The sequence below is a fragment of the Garra rufa genome, chromosome 10 (assembly GCF_049309525.1).
Source record: "Garra rufa chromosome 10, GarRuf1.0, whole genome shotgun sequence".
NCBI lineage: Eukaryota > Metazoa > Chordata > Actinopteri > Cypriniformes > Cyprinidae > Garra > Garra rufa.
In genome coordinates this window covers 24,238,018-24,262,078 of record NC_133370.1, presented here as the reverse complement: position 1 = coordinate 24,262,078, position 24,061 = coordinate 24,238,018, and the positions used below count along the sequence as shown (strand labels likewise).

The 24,061-nt window shown below is 40.5% G+C and overlaps 1 protein-coding gene across 3 annotated transcripts in view; it reads left to right on the top strand.

Moving 5' to 3' along the window:
• The first annotated feature begins 4,617 nt into the window (after nt 1–4,617).
• cdh12a (cadherin 12a) overlaps nt 4,618–24,061 on the top strand; it is a 56,831-nt gene continuing 37,387 nt past the window's right edge. For 2 of the 3 annotated variants that reach the window (XM_073848180.1, XM_073848179.1), the window contains exons 1-3: nt 4,618–4,997; nt 11,192–11,486; nt 22,708–22,827. In XM_073848180.1, coding sequence (XP_073704281.1) covers nt 4,647–4,997; nt 11,192–11,486; nt 22,708–22,827 — 766 coding nt within the window. In that variant the 5' untranslated portion in view covers nt 4,618–4,646. The remainder of the gene's footprint in view (nt 4,998–11,191; nt 11,487–22,707; nt 22,828–24,061) is intronic. The other variant, XM_073848181.1, reaches the window with a different exon arrangement.

The window sequence follows — 24,061 nt, the reverse complement described above, 5'->3', positions numbered from 1 at the left end:
GTGGTCTGTCTGGCAATTGATGTTGTACCAGCTCATACTATTTGTTGGCCTGCCCTCTTCATCTACATGGATTTTTTTGCATGTTGCAGCATAAAATCACTATTAACTAAAGCATATTTAATCTACACTGTCAGATATGTGCATGTTGTAGAAATATTAAACCAATATATTATGTTGGGGTACAGTATGTACTGTAACAGGTATAACATAAGGGTTGGAGAGGGCGGGAGAAAATAAGTCCCGTGAGAATATGGGAAAATATTGTTTTATCTCGTCCCTCCCTTGCGGTGCTGTGAAATCACTGCAGTGTGCTTTTTTTTAAAGTCGTGATTTTTTTTTTTTTTTTTTTACTGTGCTCTACTGATCTGAATTTGGCAAACTAATCATCATCTTTACAGTGTAAGTATTGCCTTACTAATATAAAGAAGAGTCTAATCAATTAATTTATTTAATGCACATATAGATAATATTTAGCATATGTACACTCATGATAATACCAGGATGATTCCCCATCTGAGTAATATTGCTTTTATAGAGCAGTTGAATAAACAAAAGTCAATATTGAGAAAATTACATTTTAGATACAATAATGTCACAGCAGATCTAACCATTGCTCTGAGCAACACAGGAGTGAATGATTTTGAATGAATCAGATGAGCAAATGATTTAGTGACGTACTCATAATGGGATTTCAGTCATGACAACTCCCGGGATAGATTGTAAAATCTTTATTAATCTAAAAAGAATGTGCGTAAGTTTAATTTTGGACTAGATCTGCTATTCTGCTGAGGAGCAAGTAGACATGCCTTTGCTAAATGCTCAGACCATAAAATGAAAAATAAATATTCTGCTGCTGCTAGAGAGAGGAAGACCCTTGTAGGCGATCTAGACAGGTGGTGCTGGGGAGGTAGTGGGCTAATTTGAGTACGTATGGGTATGAGTATGTGAATACAGATGGCTAGGAACATTGAATTAAATGAACCTATTGAATTGAATTGAATGAACCTCCGTTTGTTACTGATGCTATTTCTGACAAGTCATGGCGCTTTCACGCCACAAATCATCTTCTCACACAGTGAAAAATACATCATGGAGCACAGAAGACACTGTATGTGTTGTATGTATCGTATGCTCAATGAATGCCATAGTGATTTTTTTTGTATTTTTTGTATTATGTCTCACATAGGTCTCATATAGCTTATTTCTGATTTGAGAATATTTCTATTGTGTATTTATATTAGAGTAATAAGCTGCATGGGTTTAATTTTGGACTAGATCTGCTATTCTGCTGAGGAGCAAGTAGACTTACATTTGCTAAATGCTCAGATCATAAAATGAAAAATAAATATTCTGCTGCTGCTAGAGAGAGGAAGATCCTTGTAGGCAAACTAGACAGGTGGTGCTGGGGAGGTGGTGGGCTAATATGAGGACACACATAGCACATACTTATGAGTATGTGAATACAGTTGGCTAAGAACACTGAATCGAATTAACCTCCATTCGTTACTGTTGCCATTTCTGACAAGTCATGGCGCTTTCACAACACACATCATGTTCTCACAGTGAAAAATACCTCATGGAGCACAGAAGACACTGACAACATGCCGTCTGACAAGATAGAGCAGGTTACTTTAGGTTTAAAATTATAGGTGGAGCATATGTAAGACTGGGGAAGTGCCACTAAATTGGACAAAAATGCCTGTGCACAAACAAATTAAATCTATTTGTTGCTAACAAAGTGAAAATGAACAGAGAGTGTCAATTGCAGCATTAAATTAGGATCAGCTTACAGTGTTGAGCATTATAACCAATCACACACGATTCTTTTGAGCTTAGGAATGCAATGGCCAATCAGAGGCGTTCAGATGAGTCACTGCTGAAATCTGTTATCATAAACAACAAAGCTCAGATGTACATTACTTACAATGTAAGTAAGATATTTATTTAACAGTGTAGACAGCTTTATAACGAGAAATTCACTTTTTTAAGAGTGCTTAAACTCGCCATAGATCAAAGTTAGTAATAATGTTGCTTTCTTATAAATCAAACGTTATAATTATCAATTTCTAATGTTTTTATTATATTGTAATCATGTTAAATCAAATTTAGTCCCATTAAAATGTTTTATTAGCCTACATGACACCCATGTGTGGTTATTTCCTTAAAAAGACGAGTTTATGATGTTTGTAGTTAATAGATTTGTCTGCTTTTTAGCCTTACCCTGCAGTTGGTTCACCCTCCTCCTATGTATGAAACAAAGTCTCAGCATTCAAATTTTGTAATTTTTTTTATGAAATCCAAACAATAAATACCTTTTTTTGGTGGTTTAATGTGTCAGATTCAGTGCAAGTGGCCCGTGAACTGACTTTATTAGTTATAGTATGAAATAAACATGAAGGAACATTGAAGGTTTCTTGTTTCAAATGCAGAAATATGTCAATACATACCATTTTTTTCAAGTTCAGGTCCACCAATGTTAATTTACTCTCCAGTCTGGTTTCTTTGCTGAGAAAAATGGCAGATTCAGCATTATGATTAGTCAGACTTCCTGTCAATCAAACTCCCTGCGAAGAGTGAATTAGAGTGCAAGTAGAGTTTCATGGCTGTACTATTCATTAATGACTTTTGGCCCTGAATCAATTCACATTTTTGAAAGAAGTGGTTGAGTTAATGGTTTAATTATTTACATAAAGACAGTTGGTGTGTTCCAAATAGCATTCTAACATACTATATAATATTTTTATTGTAGGCTTATCTAAATGTTGTAGAAATGGCATGCTATTCCAAATGTAACTAGTCAATTGTTTAATTGCTAAATTAATCAATTCAATTCAATTCAATTCAATTCAAATTGCTTTATTGGCATGACATACTTGGGTACATATTGCCAAAGCATTGTATACAGCAGGATAAAATCAAAACAAAAATACATATAATATACATCCATAAAAAAAAAAAAACATCCATATATACATTTATATAAACATTAATGGTTCTATTAATGCAGATGTGTTCACTCTTTACCTCTTATTTTGTGACATTTGTAAATATGTTGTGCTACCAAAGAGGAAGTAGGTCCTTCACCGAGTAGTATTTTTAATTTGTTATTTTCATGGAGTGACTGGAACTCAGGAACAATCTGCTGTATTTGACTGTACAGTGAGTCTCTTAGGGATGTGTATTTGTCACAGTGGAGGAGAAAGTGTTCCTCTGTCTCAACTGCTCCTGATCTACATTCGTTACAGATTCGCTCTTCTTTAGGTAACCACGTCTTTTTATGTCGTCCTCTTTCTATGGCTAGCTGGTGGTCACTCAGTCTGTATTTGGTCAGTAAATGTCTGTGTGTTATATTCCTGACTGAGACCAGATACTCAGCTAGACTGTACTCTCTGTTGAGTTTCACATAACATTGGAGACGACTTTGGTCTTTGGTCTGTTCTTGTCTGTCAGTGTTTTTGAAATAATTGTTTTGAGGGAATGTTTGAGTAACTTACTTGACAGTCATTTCATTCATGAATGAGTCATGAAATAGTGTTTTTGAGTGAATCTCTAGAACAGCTAATTGACTACTAAGTGCAACCTGCAGAAAAAGTCAATAAAGACTACTATTTAATTGTGGCTTTATTTTAAGCGGGTGGTGGTGGAAGTGCTGTATCATTTCCAGTAGCCCCTAAATAAGATATATATTGTATACTCAATGAATACCATAGTGATTTTTTATTCTGTCTCACATGGGTCTCATGTAGCTTATTTCTGATTTGAGAATAATTCTACTGTGTATTTATATTACAGTAATAAATAAGCTCTGTTACTTTTACTCCAGCCTCTTACTGAGTCACTGATTCACCCATTCACCCAGTAACTTTAGAACCAGCTGGGAATCTCCTATGTTGTTTAAAGTTTTTTTTTTTTTTTGCCTTACATGGCCTCATTAGTTACCTCCAGTCATACTACTGTATTAATTAACATAAAATTTTCCATCTGCTACACAATCAAAACTGTAAAGCTTTTGGTTTGATATACCACCTTAATTCTCATAACACTTGGTACAACAGTGATGGATGACCCTCTTGTACATAATTATACAGGTTGTCTCCATTTAAAGGGTGATTAAGAGGAAAGTTGTCTGATTTGTGACCCTCAGCATCTGGACTAGCTTTTGCTTCGTGTGACATACCATCTGTGTTGCCAGGTCAAAAACAACCCTCCTATTCAAGTGGGACCACCTCATTTTCAAGACTAATGCACTGAAAATGAGCACAGAATTGCACATCCACCATTCTCCTGGAGGTCTGCCAACAGTTGTTCAACTCTTGCCAAACTCCCTCGTTCTTGCAGTTTCTTTAACATGCTTGTTTCTCAAACCTCCCAGTGCTAAATGTGCTAAACGAACTTGAGTGAGCCAATTTGCTCAGTATTTGCAAAGCCCTTCAACTGAGATTACGTTATAGCTGAACAGACAAAGATTTACACTGCAAAGATGAAAACATAACAGACAGTGTGGTTGTCTTCTGCTTTCATTGCATGCCAACATGATACCCAGACACCTCTACAAATCCTCATAATCTCATTGATTTAAAGTGCCGTTACTTCTTTTCTCCTGCAGGTGGTTCGCTAAAATTTCAAGCGCCCCAGGAAATCCATGGATGTTAGTTGTTCCATGCCGCCCAGGCTTTGTGGAGTTCTTCATACTGGATTCATCGCTCCTTTGCCGTCACCATAAAAGTCACTCGTATCCATCTTTGCACCTAAAGGCTGTTCCAATGCTCATGGGGAACTGCCTGCTGCTGTTCCTCTGGTGCCTCTTAGACAAAAGCTTTGTTTCTCCCCTCCACTCTTCATCCCAGAGCAGGATGGGGAAGGAGCAGCACAGGAACTTGATGGCACATAGGAAACATGGCATGATGGGAGTTCACAGAGTCAAGAGAGGATGGGTGTGGAACCAGTTCTTTGTTCTGGAGGAGTACATGGGATCTGATCCGCAGTATGTTGGAAAGGTAAGATGATATTGATTCTCTGAGCCGATGTTTAGGGTCAAAGGTATTGAGAATAGATTGGGAATAAAACTGTCCGGGTGTTCAAAGGCTTGAACTTGACTAGAGCTTGTAGTTTTTCTTTTATCTTCCCTTCTTTGTTCATGACCAGCTGCTTGAAACTAAATATTATATGTACCACATAACATGGTTCATGAGTTGAGCAACCATGTTCCAATAGAGAATGTAAGAAGTGGTAACACATAACAAGAAAAAAAAATGTATTTTGCAGCTCATTGGAATTAGCAGAAAGTGTTGCATATTCATACATACATACCTTTTTATACATTCAGATGCATATGTACAGACGTTGATAGCCGCAGATTTGCAATAGCAGCGAATAATGTGAGGTGCTCTCCAAAAGTAATTTATTCAAAGCATCAGAGAAATGCATTAAAGTGTAGCGACTGAGCGCATGCTAATAAAACATTTTCAGAATCCATGAATTAGGCCATATATGATATATCTGATGTCAGTGGACTCACCGTCATCTTTCTGTCTGTGTGACATGTTCTGATCCACCAAAACTGTTACATGTCAAACATAGAAATGTGGATATTATAATCTGAAAACATTTAATTAGTATTCACAGCGGAGGGAAGAGGTTAAAAGGGCTCCATATTGTATCCCAGGCTGAAAATTCAATATCAAGGTCCTCTACAAAGGAGGTTGGGATTGAGCACCTTCATCTTAAATGGGATCAGGGCTAAATTGAATAGTCTGCAGTCAATGCCAGTGCAATCAGTGTGGTCTAACTGAGCGCTGTCTGTGCGGATGTACATTGGGAGACGAGGGCTTGTCACAAGCGAGTTCTCAACCACATGCCACTTCTACTTCTGTTGCTGTAACACACTGAAAAACAACTCACTCTTTTTCACTCAAGCTCAGTCAAATGACACAGTCGAGCGTTGCCTGTAACCTCTGATTTATATAACCCCAAGAGCTGCAGTAGCAAGAGCGAATAAAGCTTTAATTGCAAACAAACATGTTAGCCTGCACTATAAATAGAGTTTGTTGGCTATAACCTCCTTTAACTCAGGTCACTGGAAGAATATTGCTTACAGGCTACTTATGAATTGCATGGATGATGCTCATGTTGGCATCAAATGAGCAGGATGCTATTTAAAGAGTAATTGTAAACAGTTTTTGACATGTTATCATGACTGTTATTTTATCATTTTTTTAACAATTGCTAAAGATGTAGAACCATGTAATAAGGCAGGATGAATCTGCATATTCACACACTGAGAGACATAGATAGCTTTTATAAAAAAACAAGCTAATACTGAATAAATAAATAAATATACAAAAGTTCTTTCTGGTTGGCTGAGAGGAGTGCAATATTTTAGTTTGTATTACTCAACTTGTGGTATTTCTCACAGCGAATGTCATGACGGACGCCCATATCCACTGTAATTTTAGAAATATGGTATTTCACAAACGTGAGTACACCCCTCACATTTCAGCAACCATTTAGTATATCTTCTCAAGGGACAATACTATAGAAATGAAACTTTGACTCTATTTTAGAGTACTATTTCAGTGTGCAACTTAGCACTATAGATTTACTGTCCTCTGAAAATAACTCAACATACAGCCATTAGGGATAACAGCAGTATGTTAATTGTTTAACCATGCAAAGCCACATGTCCTATTCATTATGTTTATGTTTTTGTCTGCTTGACAGGACCATACAAAGTTGTGTATCTTTTATTAGAGCAGTTAAAACTGGGTGCTTTAAGTACAATTCTCTCAAACTGACCACTGGAACAACATGGCATCTCATGGCAAAGAACTCTCTGAGTATTTGAGAATTAGAATTGTCGCTCTCCACAAAGATGGCCAAGGCTTTTAGAGGTTCAGTAACACCCTGAATCCGAGTTACACTACAGTGGTCAGGGTCATACAGATATTTTCAAAGATGGGTTCCATTCAGAACAGGCCTTGCAAGGGTTGATCAACGAAGTTGAGCACTCGTTCTGTGCGTAAGGTGCAGAACCTGGCTTCAAAAAACAGATGCATGAGTGCTGCCAGCATTTAAAGGTTGTAGAAGTTGAAGGTCAGCTTGTTAGTGCTCAGACCATATGCTGCATGCTACAACAAGTCGGTTTGCATAGGCGTCGTCCCAGAAGGTTGCCTCATCTGAAGCTGACTCACAAGAAAGCCCGCAAACAGTTTGCTGAAGACAACCTGTCCAAGAGCATGAATTACTGAACCATGTCCTGTGGTCTGATGAAACTATAAGATAAACTTGTTTGGCTGAGATGGTGTCCAGGATGTGTGGCAATGCCCTGGTGAGGAGTACCAAGAAAATTGTGTCTTGCCTACAGTCAAGCATGGTGGTGGTATCATCATGGACTGGGGCTGCATGAGTGTTGCTGGTACTGGGGAGCTGCAGTTCACTGAGGGAAACATGGATTCCATAATATATTGTACATACTGAAGCAGAACATGATGCCTTCCCTTCAGAAACTAGGCCGAAAGGTAGGTTTCCATCATGACAACGATCCCAAACACACCACCAAGATGACAACTGCCTTGCTGAGGAAGCTGAAGGTGAAGGTGATGGGGTAGCCAAGTATTTCTCCAGACCTGAACACTGAACCAGTAAAGGTGGAGAAGCACCATATGTCTAACATCTATCAGCTCCGTGAGAATTGCAAGAGGATCCCAGCAACAACCTGTGGACAAGTTCACTTCGGGTGTATTCACTTTTGTTGCCAGCTATTTAGACAATAATGGCTGTATGTTGAGTAATTTTCAGGGGACAATAAATCTATACTGCCATACAAGCTGCACATTGACTACTCTAAAATATATCCAAGTTTCATTTCTATAGTATTGCCCTTTGAGAAGATATACTAAAATGGTTGCTGAAATGTGAGGGGTGTATTAACTTTTGTGACATATTGTAATACTTTTTTTTTAAGGCGAGAATGTACTTGATTAGACTTCAATTATGTGGTTTGTTAATAAAGATAACATCTATTTTAAAAAATTCAATGTTTTCGGAGATGGGAGCTCCAGGGCATCAGTGGCCGTTCAGCACTCATGAACCCGCAGAGAGCAGCCTTACCTCGACCAAATCTTCTGGAATTTGCCGCTGGCTCTGATGTCTCATGAGATACAATTAGCTTTGAGTAAATCTAATGGGCAGTCATTTGTCTCATTATTTGTTCCAGAGCAAAAAGCTTTGGCTAAGGGCAAAATCTCATCATGTTATATTTTGAACTACTGTGAAAGAGTTAGGAAAAGCTCTAAAATTGTATATACTGTAAATATGGGACTATATTCTCTGACGGATTCAATGAGTTTATTCAGTGAAGGATCCGTCAAACTTCTTTTTTGTGTTAAAAGAATCTGCTCAAAAGAGTCATTTGTTTGTGATGCTGTATGTTTTTGATTCACTAAAAATAAACAAAATCAGATCTGGTAACACTGGTAACTTTGTATGTGTGCAGAAAAGCACTTTAAAACAAAAGATGACCTTTGTGTTTCATCACATGCAGTTTGGACTGCAAACTCGGGTAAAGTATGACTTGTTTTGCAGTATGGCTTGATTTTAAGAATCAAGTTTGTTAAAATAAACATTGTAGTTCATCTGGAATTCAATATGTTTAGCCAGCTCAAGTTAATAGAATTTATTTTATATTTACAACCCCATTTATCTGCCACAAAATGATCGGAATGTCAATTAGGGTGAGAGTATACTTCAAACAAATATATAAACATTCTAATCAAAATGTTGTGATAAGCAGCGGCTTTTGACTAAATACTTAATTTAAAAAAGGACATCAAATCCTGTCTATATGGCTGTATTAGGGATGGTAAGACTCACTGATTCACATCTGTGCATTGGCAAAAAAAAAAAGTTAACAATGCAAAACATCAATTTAAAAAATGTGCATCAGATACAAGTTGGTATTTGTATCACGATGCATCGTTTCTAACATATTTGCATTGTTAAAAAACAATTTATTAGCTTTACGATTGCTAGTATCGATATGCGTATCGCATTGGCTTCAGTTATGGAGATGCACATCCCTATTCTGTATATATAATTCATTCAATATAATTAGTCACATTAACTAATTTACATACATAAAATGTTCTGTTAAACTTAAAGACTACAACAGAGCAATTACTCCAGGGTTCTAATAGGTTAGACATGCCCAGTGTGAACACACCTGGTTAGTTTGCGTGTTATGCCTAACACACTGCAAACTTCAGGTAGTAGATCCCAATGCATTTTCATTAGATCTAACACTTCAAACTTTGCAATTGTGGCTTCACACCTGTCATAACTGTAATGATTTCTTAGGGGAGACTGTGATCAGAGGTGGCATCATGGGAAATTATAACACATTCCATCATATAGTGTTTGAGCTGCCACCACAATTAAAGTGGCATCACAAAATGTTACATCAAAGTTACATGACAGGAAAACTCTAATTAGAGTAAGCAAGAAAAATCCACTGTGAGGAAAGAAGTAATTCTTTCACTGTGTGCTTTGCACATTATAGGCTATAGCTACTCTCAATTCAGTGATATCTTGTTTAAAAATTAATGGGTCAGTTTGAACAAATGTCAGTCTGACTGTCTATCACCTGCAACAATATTTGAAGAAAACATGGGGTGCTTAGTTAAACAATCCTTTCTTTCTCAGTAAAAAATAAAAGTGTGACGAAAAAAATAGATTGCTTTACCATACCACTCAAATTTATACAATCTAAACAGCCTATTTGCAGGTTGTGGTCAAATACATAATGTTTCATATGTTGTCACAAGGAAGCCTTTAATTGGATTCTAATTTGAACGCTTTGCAGAGTTATTACAGTTATTTTGCTAATAAATTACAATTATTATTGCAGATACACCAACAATTGTCCTCTGAAATACAAATTGTGATTTCAAATGAACCATTTTCATGTCTAACAGTCAGGGAATTGCTTACATTTTCTTTAATGCTGACGAAATTACCAATGCACTTTTATCAAACATTTCTGCAAGTTTTCTTTTTGTCTTTATTTTTCCATGTGAAGCAAGTTACACTTCTTATTTGCCCTTTGCAGTGAGGATATATTACCCCACTGTCACATTTTCTTTTCAAGTATGACCTTTTCAGTAGAAAATAACTCTTCTTGAGAGCCTTGCCTTTTTTTTCTTGGTATTTTACTGTCAACACTAAGCATCCTCCATACCTCTAAACACATTTTGTAAGACCACGCACTGCTATACATCCAGTGGAGGTCACTAATCTAGGATGGTGTATTTTTATTTTACTGGCCTCATTGGCATTCATAAAAGTTTAGGGATATAAATATCTCGACACAGATTAGCTCTATCAAGGCTGGGTTGTAGCTCATGGATTATCTGCTATCTGCTAAAGTGAATTATTTGATGGTCTGTTGTAGCCTATTTAATGTATTATTTTATTAGTCACTTGGCAGGATGACAGGATTTAGCTGTACAGAGATGCTCCTCCATTTGATCATTGTGGATCACATGCATACATCAGTGATTTATTTTTTTTTCTATTCATAGTATTAATTCTAGAACTTCGAACTTAATCCTTCCTTTCCAGTCAACCTCAGTTCACTCCATCTGAAGAATGTCCTCTGAGTTGAAAAGATAATAGTTTCCTGCAACACTTTATAATCCTAGGGTCCTTATGTTTTGTAATATTTTATTTAGCAGTTTTATGTCTTTTCTGAAAAGAGAATGTCATAAAATCTCAAGTAAAGCCATTATATTTTCAGCTGAAGAATATCTGTGCTGTAAATAAATCAATGTTGTTGAGCTGCTAACAGAAAATAAATAACTGAGAGTTATCCACATCAATCCTCTTTGGACATCCTCAAACTGTATGGGTAATATTCCAACCACACTGTTAGCCAACATGCAGTCACATGATCAGAGACTGAAATACTGTAGGATTTGATTTACTGTAAGTAAATGGATTAAAATAAATAGTCATAGTCTCATTGGATATGCCAGATTTGTTGTTTTATAAATGATTATGTCTTGTAACACAAATGTCTCTGGTTTTTGTTTTTGTATTTGTATGTATTTGCATATGTTTACAGGTGACTTACAGTAATGAGTATTTACTCACCAGTTCCCAGTGAGATTTCTCATTGTCGCTTTTCGCATTTCAGCTTCACTCTGACCTGGATAAGGGAGATAGTATGGTGAAGTACACACTCTCAGGTGAAGGAGTTGGCTCGATTTTCACTATCGAGCCAAGCACTGGAGACATCCATGCCTTAAGGAGCCTGGACCGAGAAGAGAAGCCTTATTACACACTGAGAGCGCAGGCTGTGGACGTGCTCACGGGCAGACCCTTAGAACCCGAGTCGGAGTTTATTATCAAAGTACAGGACATCAATGACAATGAGCCAAGGTTCCTGGAGGGCCCATACTCAGCCAGCGTCCCAGAGATGTCACCCATCGGTGAGTTCACTTTTCATTATGTCCCAGATGGTTGGGTGTTTGATACTGTGAGAAAATCCTGGCCTCAAAGCATGCAAGATGAGAGCCGTTCAGTCTTGATGTGATGATCTGAACTCTTCCTCTTTATTGTCCACATACATATTCAAGGTCGATAAAAGGCGTTAGACATTAGTCTGTTGCTCCTAGTAATTAACTGCACTGATTTAGCCCAGCTGAAAATCCCAGCCTAAGGTGGTTAGTTAGTCTCCCAGCTTGGCCAAGCTAGTTAAGCTGGTCTGTTTTAATGTTTTTAGAAGGATTTTGGGCACGTTTCATCTGGTCAGGCTGGGGACCAGCTGGCCAGCCAGTCTGATAACTAATCCCAAATGCTTAATCTTACAGCAAATGCTGTGGAACACTGCATTTCCCTTTAGGAAAGCATTCCCAACTGTTCTGACTCTTATATTTCAACATTTTGAATTGATTACTTGAAGCCCATTTTTAGATTTGCATCCTAGTACAATACAGTAAGGGAAAAAAATTCTATAGTCTATAATTTTAACGGAGGTTTATTTGAACAGTGAGAGACAGAATAACAAAAAAGTTATAAATTGATTTGCATTTTAATGAGTGAAATACATTTTTAACACCTCTGAAAACTTGCCCTTGACTTAGCAAAACCCTTGTTGGCAATCACGGAGGTCAGACGTTTCTTGTAGTTGGCCACCCGGTTTGCACACATCTCAGAAGGGATTTTGTACCACTCCTTTTTGCAGATCCTCTCCAAGTCATTAAGTTTTTGAGGCTGACTTTTGGCAACTCAAACCTTCAGCTCCCTCTACAGATTTTCTATGGGATTAAGGTCTGGAGACTGGTTAGGCCACTTCAGGACCTTAATGTGCTTCTTCTTGAGCCACTCTTTTGTTGCCTTGGCCGTGTGTTTTGGGTCATTGTCATGCTGGAATACCCATCCACGACCCATTTTCAATGCCCTGGCTAGGAGAAGGAGGTTCTCATCCAATATTTGATGGCACATGGCTCCATCCATCGTCCCTTTGATGCGGTGCAGTTGTCCTGTCCCCTTAGCAGAAAAACACCCCCAAACCATAATGTTTCCACCTCCATGTTTGACGGTGGGGATGGTGTTCTTCATAGGCAACTTTCCTCTTACTCCAAACACGGCGAGTTGAGTTGATGCCAAAGAACTCGATTTCACCTAGTTCTCCTCTGAATCATTTAGATGTTCATTGGCAAACTTCAGATGGGCCTGTACATGTGCTTTCTTGAACGTGGGACCTTGCGTGCGATGCAGGATTTCAGTCCTTCATGGCATAGTGTGTTACCACTTGTTTTCTTGGTGAATATGGTCCAAGCTGCCTTGAAATCATTGACAAGATCCTCCTGTGAAGTTCTGGGCTTATTCCTCACCATTCTCATGATCACTGAAACTCCACGAGGTGAGATCTTGCATGGAGCCCCAGACCGAGGGAGATTGACCGTTATTTTGTGTTTCTTTTGTTATTTGCGAATAATCACACCAACTGTTGTCACCTTCAACAGTTGTCCGTAGCCCATTCCAGCCTTGTGTAGGTCTGCAATCTTGTCCCTGACATCCTGACAGCTCTTTGGTCTTGGCCATGGTGGAGAGTTTGGAATCTGATTGACTGATTGCTTCTGTGGACAGGTGTCTTTAATAGAGGTAACAAACTGAGATTAGGAGCATGCCCAAAGACACCGGGGAGCCAGAAAGCTTACTGATTGATAGGGGATCAAATACTTATTTCACTCTTTAAACCATTCAGTCTCTCACTGTTAAAATAAACCTACCATTGAAATTATAGACTGATCATTTCTTTGTCAGTGGGCAAATGTACAAAATCAGCAGGGGATCAAATATTTTTTTCCTCACTGTATGTTGTCACAATGAAACTTTTTCTTCCCGTAAGAGTGAATGTACATTTGTAAATGTTTGGGTCTGGCTTTCGGTCTCATCCGAGTCCATCTATTTTTAGCAGTACAAAACAGCTTGTTTTGCTGCTTGATATTGCAAATTGGCATGTTTTACCATATTATTTTAATGTATTATCTTAATCTTGAGCACACTGGTTTGTAGTGCAAACAGTTTTACTGTTTACTGCACGCTGTTATACTTTTCGTTATTTCCCTATGTCAGCTAATAAACCGGAAGTCTCACCCATAGGCTCACTTCCATGTTAAAGAAAAAGGTGGATAGACTTTAGTCAAGTTAGACATCTTTTTGAATTGAATGCAGAAGAAAACGAGGCTGTTAGGGATAGATTTACTGTCTTTACAATGGCACACAGTGTATAAATTTCCTAGATCCTTCATAAACTGTTTTTTATCTACAGATCTTTGTCTTATTTTTCTGAAAGATGTTTTGTCAACCGATCAGTATTTTGTTAAACAACAGTACAGTCCATTAAACGCACTGTACTTCTATCCCTCACAGCTTTATTTTCTTTCCTGTCAAAAATTAAATATGGTGCTACCCAGGCTAATGTCTATTGTGACGCGCTTTCGAGTGTAACAGATTATCCAGAAAGATAAAAATGTAGGGAGGGAATATAGGTTGTTTATTGGATTTTGAGATGTGGGTGTTGCACTCAAAAATAATTGCAAGCTTGCAGTTGGTAGTGAAAGGACGGGTTTCAAGCAGACTAAATGGCTGGAAAACTCTAGTATACAACGCCATTTATAAGAGGATCAAATTGTGAGATTTTGATCAAACATTAAAAAAGAAATATACATATACGTGGATGAACAGTAAGATCTATAACATGCTTTTACAAAATAGATGTGCAGAAAGATATGATATATGAAATTTATCTTGCTTAATATAACCTAAATCATGTCTCTCTTGAAATATGCAGTAGAAAACCCATGTAAGATTTATATTATTTATATTAGTTTCATACATATTTAGGACTATGTGTCACGGATTGGCCAGGTTCTACTCCCTCACTCACTCAACGATCACAGTCACCTGATTACTAATCAGACGCACCTGAATCCAATCACCAGCACCACATATAAGCACACCACACACCTCACTCAGTGTCCGGGCTCGTTTGCACGAAGCGGACTCATTGTGTTTCTCTGTCGAGTTCACAAACCTCAAAGACATACTTACCTTGCTATTTACCTGTTGAAACTTACCTGTTGTCCCATCTATTCCAGTACGAAGTCTGTTCTCTGTTCCAGTCAGCTGTGGTCAGCCATAAGCCTGTTCGTCTATCACCAACGGTGTGTGTGTGTGGGTCGGAGTCCTCCTCCCGTCGTTCCTGGAAAGGAAAAGGATCTGTCTTCAGTATTCATCTCTAGTCAACGAATATCATACTTGGACTGTTTATACTTACCCGGTTCTGCACGTCATCTTATCCACAACGCTCTGCTGATAATAAACATTGTTATATTTATCACTTACCTCTCTTGTTTGGTCTGCTTCCGTAACAGTTAGCCCGGACCAACACAGTATCAGCATGAGCACTCGGGACCCGTTTCAAGAGCTGGTGGACTCGCTCAGGAAGGTTTTGTTGGCTAGTCATGCCACCATTCCAACTTCAGCTCATCCCACCGCACCACCGGCACCCAGCACTTCTTCGGCTCCCGTGAACGTCCCTTCCAGTCCCATGGCCCGACCAGCGCCCTACTCTGGCGGGGCGGAGGAGTGCAGCGGATTTCTGTTACAATGTTCATTGATATTCACAATGCAACCTGCTCTCTATCCCACAGATTCTTCGAAAATAGCCTTCATCACGTCTCTGCTTACCGGACCAGCTCTCAAATGGGCGGACACGTTATATCAGCAGGCCGGGCCGGCAACCCATTCGATCCAGGCTTTCGTCGCTCATTTTAAAGAGGTTTTCGGACGTTCTGATGCAGAAGTATCCGCAGGAGAGCAATTGTATCATCTAAAGCAGGGAAGTATGACTACACAAGATTACTCCCTGCGTTTCCGCACTTTGGCCGCTGCCAGCGGATGGAATGAACGATCGTTACTGACCACGTACCGGCTCGGCCTAGAACCCAATCTCCGGATGCAGTTAGCTGCTTTGGACGATTCCATGGGATTGGAGAAGTTCATTCAGCAATCACTTCGTTGTTCAGATCGTCTAAAATCCTACCAAGACCAGTCCGCCACTACTGCACTCCTCCGACCAGTTACATCCGCCAGCCCTCCAGAACCAGAACCAATGATCCTGGAATCAGGAAAAATCTCTGCAGCTGAGCGACAGAGAAGGCTGACCCGGGGTCTTTGCATGTACTGTGGGGCTGCGGGACACGTTCGACTCAACTGTCCTCTGCGTCCTATACGATCTTTGGTGAGTGTAATACGTTCTGAATTGGATAACATGCATCCTCTGACTACCAATGTTCAGTTAACCACCCACACTTCCTGTGTTACAGTCGCAGCCCTCATCGACTCCGGGTCAGCGGGAAACTTCATCTCTAACACCCTCTGTCGCCAGCTCCAGCTACGCACCCAAGCCTCAACCACCATCTACCAGATTCAACCGATAACTAACCGGATCAGCTCACGGACCCGTATTCACCGGAAAAGTGAACCCATCATCCTACAGATTGGAGTTTTGCACCGTGAAGAGATTCAGTTTCTGGTTCTGGAGGGAGCTACTATGGACATCATCTTGGGGCGCCCGTGGCTGGTGAAGCATGATCCCATCCTCTCTTGGGGCACAGGAGAGGTGACAAAATGGGGAGAAGAATGTACCAACCAATGTTTCCCAGATCTTCCACGTCCTAGACACAAGTTACTACCTGTCAACGTCACCTCCGTCGAAAGTCCTGTTGAGAAGCAGTCAGTCCAGATTCCTGCCATTTACTCGTCGTTTCAAGACGTCTTCTGCCCCAAGAGAGCTTCCCAGCTACCTCCACATCGGCCATGGGACTGTGCCATTGACCTAGTTCCGGATGCTCCAATGCCCAGAGGTAAGATCTACCCGCTGTCGCTTCCGGAGACCAAGGCAATGGAGGAGTACATACAGGAGGCTCTCGATCAGGGTTATATCCGACCATCAACATCACCCGCAGCATCCAGTTTTTTCTTCGTGGCAAAGAAGGATGGAGGGCTGCGGCCATGTATCGATTACCGCATACTCAATCAAGGCACCATCAAGTTCCGGTATCCCCTTCCTCTCGTCCCTGTGGCCCTCGAACAACTACGCACTGCCAGAGTGTTTACGAAGTTGGACCTCCGCAGCGCGTACAACCTCGTGAGGATACGTGAGGGGGACGAGTGGAAGACTGCCTTCGTGACCCCTACTGGCCACTACGAGTATTTGGTCATGCCCTATGGTTTGGTCAACGCCCCCTCCGTATTTCAGAACTTCATTCACGAGGTACTCCGGGAGTTTCTGCACCACTTTGTCGTTGTCTACATAGACGATATCCTGATTTACTCCCGGAGTGAGGCCGAACATCGCCTCCACGTTGCGGAGGTCCTTCAAAGATTACGGGATCATCACCTGTATCTCAAGGCGGAAAAATGTTCATTTCACCTATCAGCAGTACACTTCCTTGGATACGTCATCGACCAGAAGGGGGTCCGTATGGACGAGAGGAAGGTATCTGCAGTTGTATCCTGGCCAGAACCCACCACTATCAAAGAGCTTCAACGATTCTTAGGTTTTGCCAATTTCTACCGCCGGTTTATCAAGAACTACAGCATCATCACTGCTCCACTTACCAGTCTACTCAAAGGAAAACCACGAACTCTACTCTGGAACCCTGACTCGGCCGCAGCCTTCCATAACCTCAAGGAAGCATTTACACAGGCACCTCTTCTAACCCATCCTGACCCTGATCTCCCTTTCGTGGTAGAGGTGGACGCATCTACCACCGGCGTGGGAGGGATTCTGTCACAACATCACGGTACTCCTCCATTGCTTCATCCCTGTGCCTACTATTCCCGGAAGCTCAGCCCTGCGGAGAGGAACTATGACATCGGCAACCGCGAGCTCCTTGCCATCAAGCTCGCTCTGGAGGAGTGGCGACATTGGTTAGAGGGATCTAACCACACGTTCCAGGTGATAACAGATCACAAGAACCTACAGTACCTCCGAGACGCCAAACGGCTCTGTCCCCGTCAGGCAAGATGGTCCCTGTTCTTTTCCCGATTCAACTTCACCATAACCTACCGGCCAGGATCCAAGAATACCCGAGCTGATGCTCTGTCTCGCATCCATGATTCTCACGACTTGCCTGACACACCCACGACCATAATCCCCGAAAACATCATCGTTCAACCCATTGAATGGACCAACCCGCCAGCTGTCGCCACTCCGGAACCCAGATCTCCGCCGGGCTGTCCACCTGGTCGCAGATTCATCCCTAGGACCCAGCGGGTAGATCTAATCCATTCAACACATACCTCTCTGGGCACTGGACATCCAGGGGCCAACAACACTCTCTCGCTGCTGACGGACCGCTTCTGGTGGCCGCACATGGCAAGGGATGTGAGGAGGTATGTCCAGGGATGTAAGGAGTGTGCAATGTCCAAGAGTCCACGTCATCTGCCTGCTGGGAAACTCCATCCCTTGCCTGTGCCGAACCGCCCCTGGTCACACCTGGGAGTTGACTTCATGACAGATCTCCCCTCATCTGACGGTAACACCTGCATCTTTGTTATAGTTGATCGATTTTCAAAATTCTGCCGACTGATACCTCTGAAAGGTCTTCCCACAGCCCTAGAGTCTGCCGAACTGCTCTTCAACAAAGTCTTTAGGTACTATGGCATTCCGGAAGACATCGTCTCAGACAGGGGTCCACAGTTTATTTCACGGGTGTGGAAGTCTTTTCTCAAACTCCTAGGTGTGACCGTTAGCCTCTCCTCTGGATACCACCCTGAGACCAACGGGCAGACGGAGAGGAAAATCCAGGAGGTGGGGCGGTTCCTCCGGACATTCTGTCATGGTCACCAGGACTCCTGGAACCAGTTCCTGGGTTGGGCAGAATACGCCCAAAATTCACTGCGGCAACCCACCACAGGACTCACGCCATTCCAGTGTGTGCTCGGCTTCCAACCACCTCTCTTCCCCTGGAATGGCGAACCATCACAGGTGCCCGCAGTGGATTACTGGTTCCGGGAGAGCGAGAGAGTCTGGGACGAGGCTCACCATCATCTTCAAAGGGCAGTGCGCAGAACCAAGTCCACTGCCGATAAGAAGAGGATTCCTGGTCCCACATACACTCCTGGGCAGAAAGTCTGGCTCTCCACAAGAGACATCCGTCTGCGCCTGCCCTCGAAGAAATTGAGTCCCAGGTTTGTTGGCCCCTTCACCATCGTGGAACAGGTCAACCCCGTCACCTACAGACTCCAATTACCACCACAGTACCGTATCCACCCCACATTTCACGTCTCATTACTAAAACCCTTTCACCCACCTGTGATTCCCTCCACAGAACCTGGTCAGGAAGAGGAACCCCCTCCCCCCTTGGTCCTGGAAGAGGGATCCATCTACTCGGTCCGAGAAATCCTTCTGTCCCGACGTCGTGGTGGTAGTCTTGAGTATCTCGTCGACTGGGAAGGCTACGGACCAGAGGAGAGGTCGTGGGTACCCAGAGTTGACATTCTAGATCCAGCCCTCATGGAGGAATTCCATCGTAACCATCCTGAATGTCCAGCCCCTCGAGGACGAGGTAGACCACCACGACGTCGGAGGCCTCGGCCCTCAGGAGCGGGCCCTGGGGAGGGGGGTAATGTCACGGATTGGCCAGGTTCTACTCCCTCACTCACTCAACGATCACAGTCACCTGATTACTAATCAGACGCACCTGAATCCAATCACCAGCACCACATATAAGCACACCACACACCTCACTCAGTGTCCGGGCTCGTTTGCACGAAGCGGACTCATTGTGTTTCTCTGTCGAGTTCACAAACCTCAAAGACATACTTACCTTGCTATTTACCTGTTGAAACTTACCTGTTGTCCCATCTATTCCAGTACGAAGTCTGTTCTCTGTTCCAGTCAGCTGTGGTCAGCCATAAGCCTGTTCGTCTATCACCAACGGTGTGTGTGTGTGTGTGTGTGGGTCGGAGTCCTCCTCCCGTCGTTCCTGGAAAGGAAAAGGATCTGTCTTCAGTATTCATCTCTAGTCAACGAATATCATACTTGGATTGTTTATACTTACCCGGTTCTGCACGTCATCTTATCCACAACGCTCTGCTGATAATAAACATTGTTATATTTATCACTTACCTCTCTTGTTTGGTCTGCTTCCGTAACACTATGGGGGCGTTGCTATTTTGATGACATGGTCTACCGTATCTCAAAAAGTACCAGTGGGAACTTTTTTGCAAGACATGAAATTCATATTACACTTGTAATCATTTTCGTACACAGTTATGATTACAGCTCCATATGTTTTGTTTTCCGGAGGTAACAAGCTTGCTCTGTAGCTCAGCCGACACAGAATTAGACTGGTGTCCTTGGGTGTGTTGGAATCTTGTGAAAAACATGACTCACGATGAAAGAGCTAAAAGATGAGAGATCAGAAAAACAAACTAAAACGACATGCTTGCTATTGTGTTTTTACATCACATTTGCTTTTGTTCATACTATCGGGTACTATCGGTGACACGTACAAAACCAATGTCACATAAAACGTACCATATGTAGGTTCATCTGTTCTGGGGAGCAAAAACGAACACTCTTTTAGCTCCACTCAGTGGACATTTCACATTGAAAATGTCACAAAACATACATGTACGTTTTTGTTATGAAATCAGGTTCGAAATGGTTGCACTCTGCGAGCTACTGGCATTGCCTGTTGCTATTTTAACCGCAACACAACTCAAGCATTTCATGTTTCTGCCATTTATAAGGTCTTTTAGTAGCTAGGAGAGAACAAAGACGCTGGTCTTTACAAAGTTTTATTCATCCACAGGCATCTTCCCATTCTTTTCTCCTCTTCTTATCGCTAAGAAAGCAGTGAAGACTTACATTGCATCTCTTGTTGCTCTTTGACTTAAAATTACAACCAAAAGCCGCACAGTGTGGCATCGTATCAGTAATTTATTTTCCGAGTTGTGTAATCCGAGTTGTGATACGTTAAATATAGCAATAGGTAGTACCAGTAGCTCACAGAGTGCAACCATTTTACGTCATCAACATAATGGAGCCCCCATAGTCCAAAATATATAATGTAACATAAATCTTTCATGAGTTTTCTACTACATATTTCAGTAAGAGACATTGTTTGCATTATATTAAGACATACAAGTCTTACAGGAGTAGTTCACTTTCAGAACAAAAATTTACAGAAAATGTACTCACCCCTTTGTCATCCAAGTCATTGTCTTTCTTTCTTCAGTCGTAAAGAAATTGTTTTTTGAGAAAAACATTTCAGGATTTCTCTCCACACAATGGACTTCTATAGTGCCCCCGAGTTTGAACTTCCAAAATACAGTTTAAATGCAGTTTCAAAGGGCTCTAAATGATCCCAGCCAAGGAAGAAGGGTCTTATCTAGCGAAACGATCAGTTATTTTCTAAAAACATTTACAACTTATATACTTTTTAATCTCAAACACTCGTCTTGCCGCGGTAGACAAGACGAGCATTTGAGGTTAAAAAGTATATACATTTTAAATTTTTTTTTTTTTTTGTTAGAAAATACCGATCGTTTTGCTAGATAAGACCCTTCTTTCCTAGGCTGGGATCGTTTAGAGCCCTTTGAAACTGCATTTTGGAAGTTCAAACTCGGGAGCACCATAGAAGTCCATTATATGGAGAGAAATCCTGAAATGTTTCACTCAAAAAACATAATTTCCTTATGACTGAAGAAAGAAAGACATGAACATCTTGGATGACAAGGGGGTGAGTACATTATCTGTAAATTTTTGTTCTGAAAGTGAACTACTCCTTTAATACCTGGGGTTCCCTTTAAAATCTATATAAAATCATTATATATACTATGTGGACAAAAGAACTGGGACATCTGACCAAGCAGCATGCTTTACACTAGGGATTCTCAACTCTGGCCCTCCACAGATTCACTTTCGTGCAGAGTTTAGCTGTAACTTTCTAGTGATCCTGAACCTTGATTAGGAAAGTGCAGGAAAGTAGACCTTAAGGGCCAGAGTTGAAAACTCCAACTTTACACCACTCCATTTGACACTTGGCATTGTACTTGGCGATGTGAGACAGCATGGAAACCCATTCCATGAAGCTCCCGCCATACAGTTTTTGTGCTGATATTAATGCCAGTTGAAGTTTGGAACTCTTTGGCTGTGGAATCAGCAGAGCGTTGGTGACTTTTACGCACTATGCGCCTCAGCACTCGGTCACTCCGCTCTGTTGCTTTATCTCCTACTTCATGGCTGAGTTGCTGCTGTTCCTAAATGCTTTCACTTTCCAGTAATACCTCTTACAGTTGACTGTGGAATATCTACAGTAGGAGCGATGAAATTTCACCAACAGACTTATTGCAAAGGTGGCATCCTATCAGAGAGCCACGCTTGAATTCACTGAGCTTTTCCGAAACAACCCATTTTTTCACAAATGTTTGTAAATGCTGACTGTATGGTTAGATGCTCGATTTTATACACCTGTGGCAATGGGTCTGATTGAAACAACTTGATTAAATCATTAAAGGGATAGTTCACCCAAAGTGAAAATTACCCTATGATTTACTCACCTTCAAGCCATGACTTTCTTCTTTCAGATGAATACAATCAGTTTTTTTTTTTTTTTTTTTTAATGTCCTGGCTTTTCCAAACGTTATAATAGCATTGAATTAGTGAGTAAATCATGGGGCAATTTTTGTTTTTGTGTGAGCCATGCTTTTAAGAGGTTCATATACTCTGTATTTGTATAGCTTTTATTCTTGTTATTTATATACTCTGTTCTGAAGCAGCTTTAAAACCTCCAATGAGCAAGACATAAGCGACACTGACAAGCAAAAACTCTCTGAGATGTTTAAACTGATGAGGAAGAAACCCTTGGAGGAACAAAAACTCAGCAAGGAGCCCTTTCTCCTCTGGCTGACACATGATTAAACAAATTGAGACAAACATAAACCATAAATCTGTTACAGAATGTATGCTTGTTTACAGCTGCAGTACAATCATAAGTACAATTGAATTTGCAATCTTTTGTCTCAGGATTGTAAATATGGTCTGTATTCATCATTATTATTTGCATGTGGCAATTCTAGTGTCATTTGATTGCCTCTTATCATCTCTTTTATGTTTGTAATCAGGCACATATGTGACGCAAATAACCGCCACTGATGCTGATGACCCTACTTATGGAAACAGCGCACGGATTGTGTATAGTATCCTTTATGGGCAGCCCTACTTCTCTGTTGACCCCAAGACAGGTAAGAGATAGTTGATTTTGGGGGGTGTTGTTGTATTAAACACATGGTCTTTAGCATTCTGCAGACTTCAGCACTCCGCCCAAAGCCTTTCTACTGCTTTGCCTTCATCTTCTGTCATGCCGTCATCTCCTGATCAAAAAGTAGCTCCTCTGAGAGGGGAACTATTAGGATTGATTAGACTTTAGAAGAATGGTAGAGGATCGCCTTTTAATGGCACTGCTCACAAAAGCATTGCAGCACAGATTAATGACGGCCTGTTCAATTCTTCATATTGCTGTAGGTCTTTTTTGTCGATCAGAAAAGTGTCAAACTGTAAGAATAATTTTTCTGTCCATCACTGTAAAACTAGAACTAAAGGCAACAGTTTTCATGACTTTCACTAAGTTTAAGTTTACTTCATTGTTTAAGGAAATGTTACTACTCTTGGAAATTGGCACTAGGCAAATATTAGATCAAGAAAGTATTTTCTAGTCTAACATTAATCTGTAGTAGGAAAAGATGCAGCCTTTTAAAAGTTTAGGATCAGTATTTTTTTTTTTTTTAAATAAGTATTTTTAAATACATCCTTAAAAAGGTATTACAATAAAAAAAATGGCTGGATTAATGGCTGCTGAAAATTCTGTCATTACAGGCATACATTATATTTTAATCTAATCACAATAATAATAATAAAAAAACACTTTATGCTCCACAATATTACTGTTTTACTGTAATTTATTATCAAATAAATGTAGCTTTGGTGAGACTTTCAGAAACATTTAAACATGTTACCAACCCAGTCCTTTGAATGGTAATGTTGGCATATCTAACAGGGGGAGACTTGAGATAAACTCACAATTCTTGATATAAACTCACAATCCTGACTTTATAACTTGCAATTGTAAGGTCATATCACACAATTCTGAGAAGAAGAAAAAAAAAGTCAGATTTGCAAGTTTCTGTTTTACAGTTCTGACCACAATTAACTACACAACTGTGATTTTATAACGCAATTCTGAGAAAAGGTCTGATTTGTGAGTTTCTATCTCACAATTCTGCCTTTATAACTCGCAATTGTGAGTTTCTAACATGCAATTTTGTGGAAAAAAGTCAGATTTGTCAGTATCTCACAATTCTGACTTCATAACTCACAATTGCGAGTTTATAATTCAATTCTAAAAAAAAGACAGATTTGCAAGATTTTATCTCACAATTCTGACTTTATGACTCACAATTGTTTATTACACAATTCTGA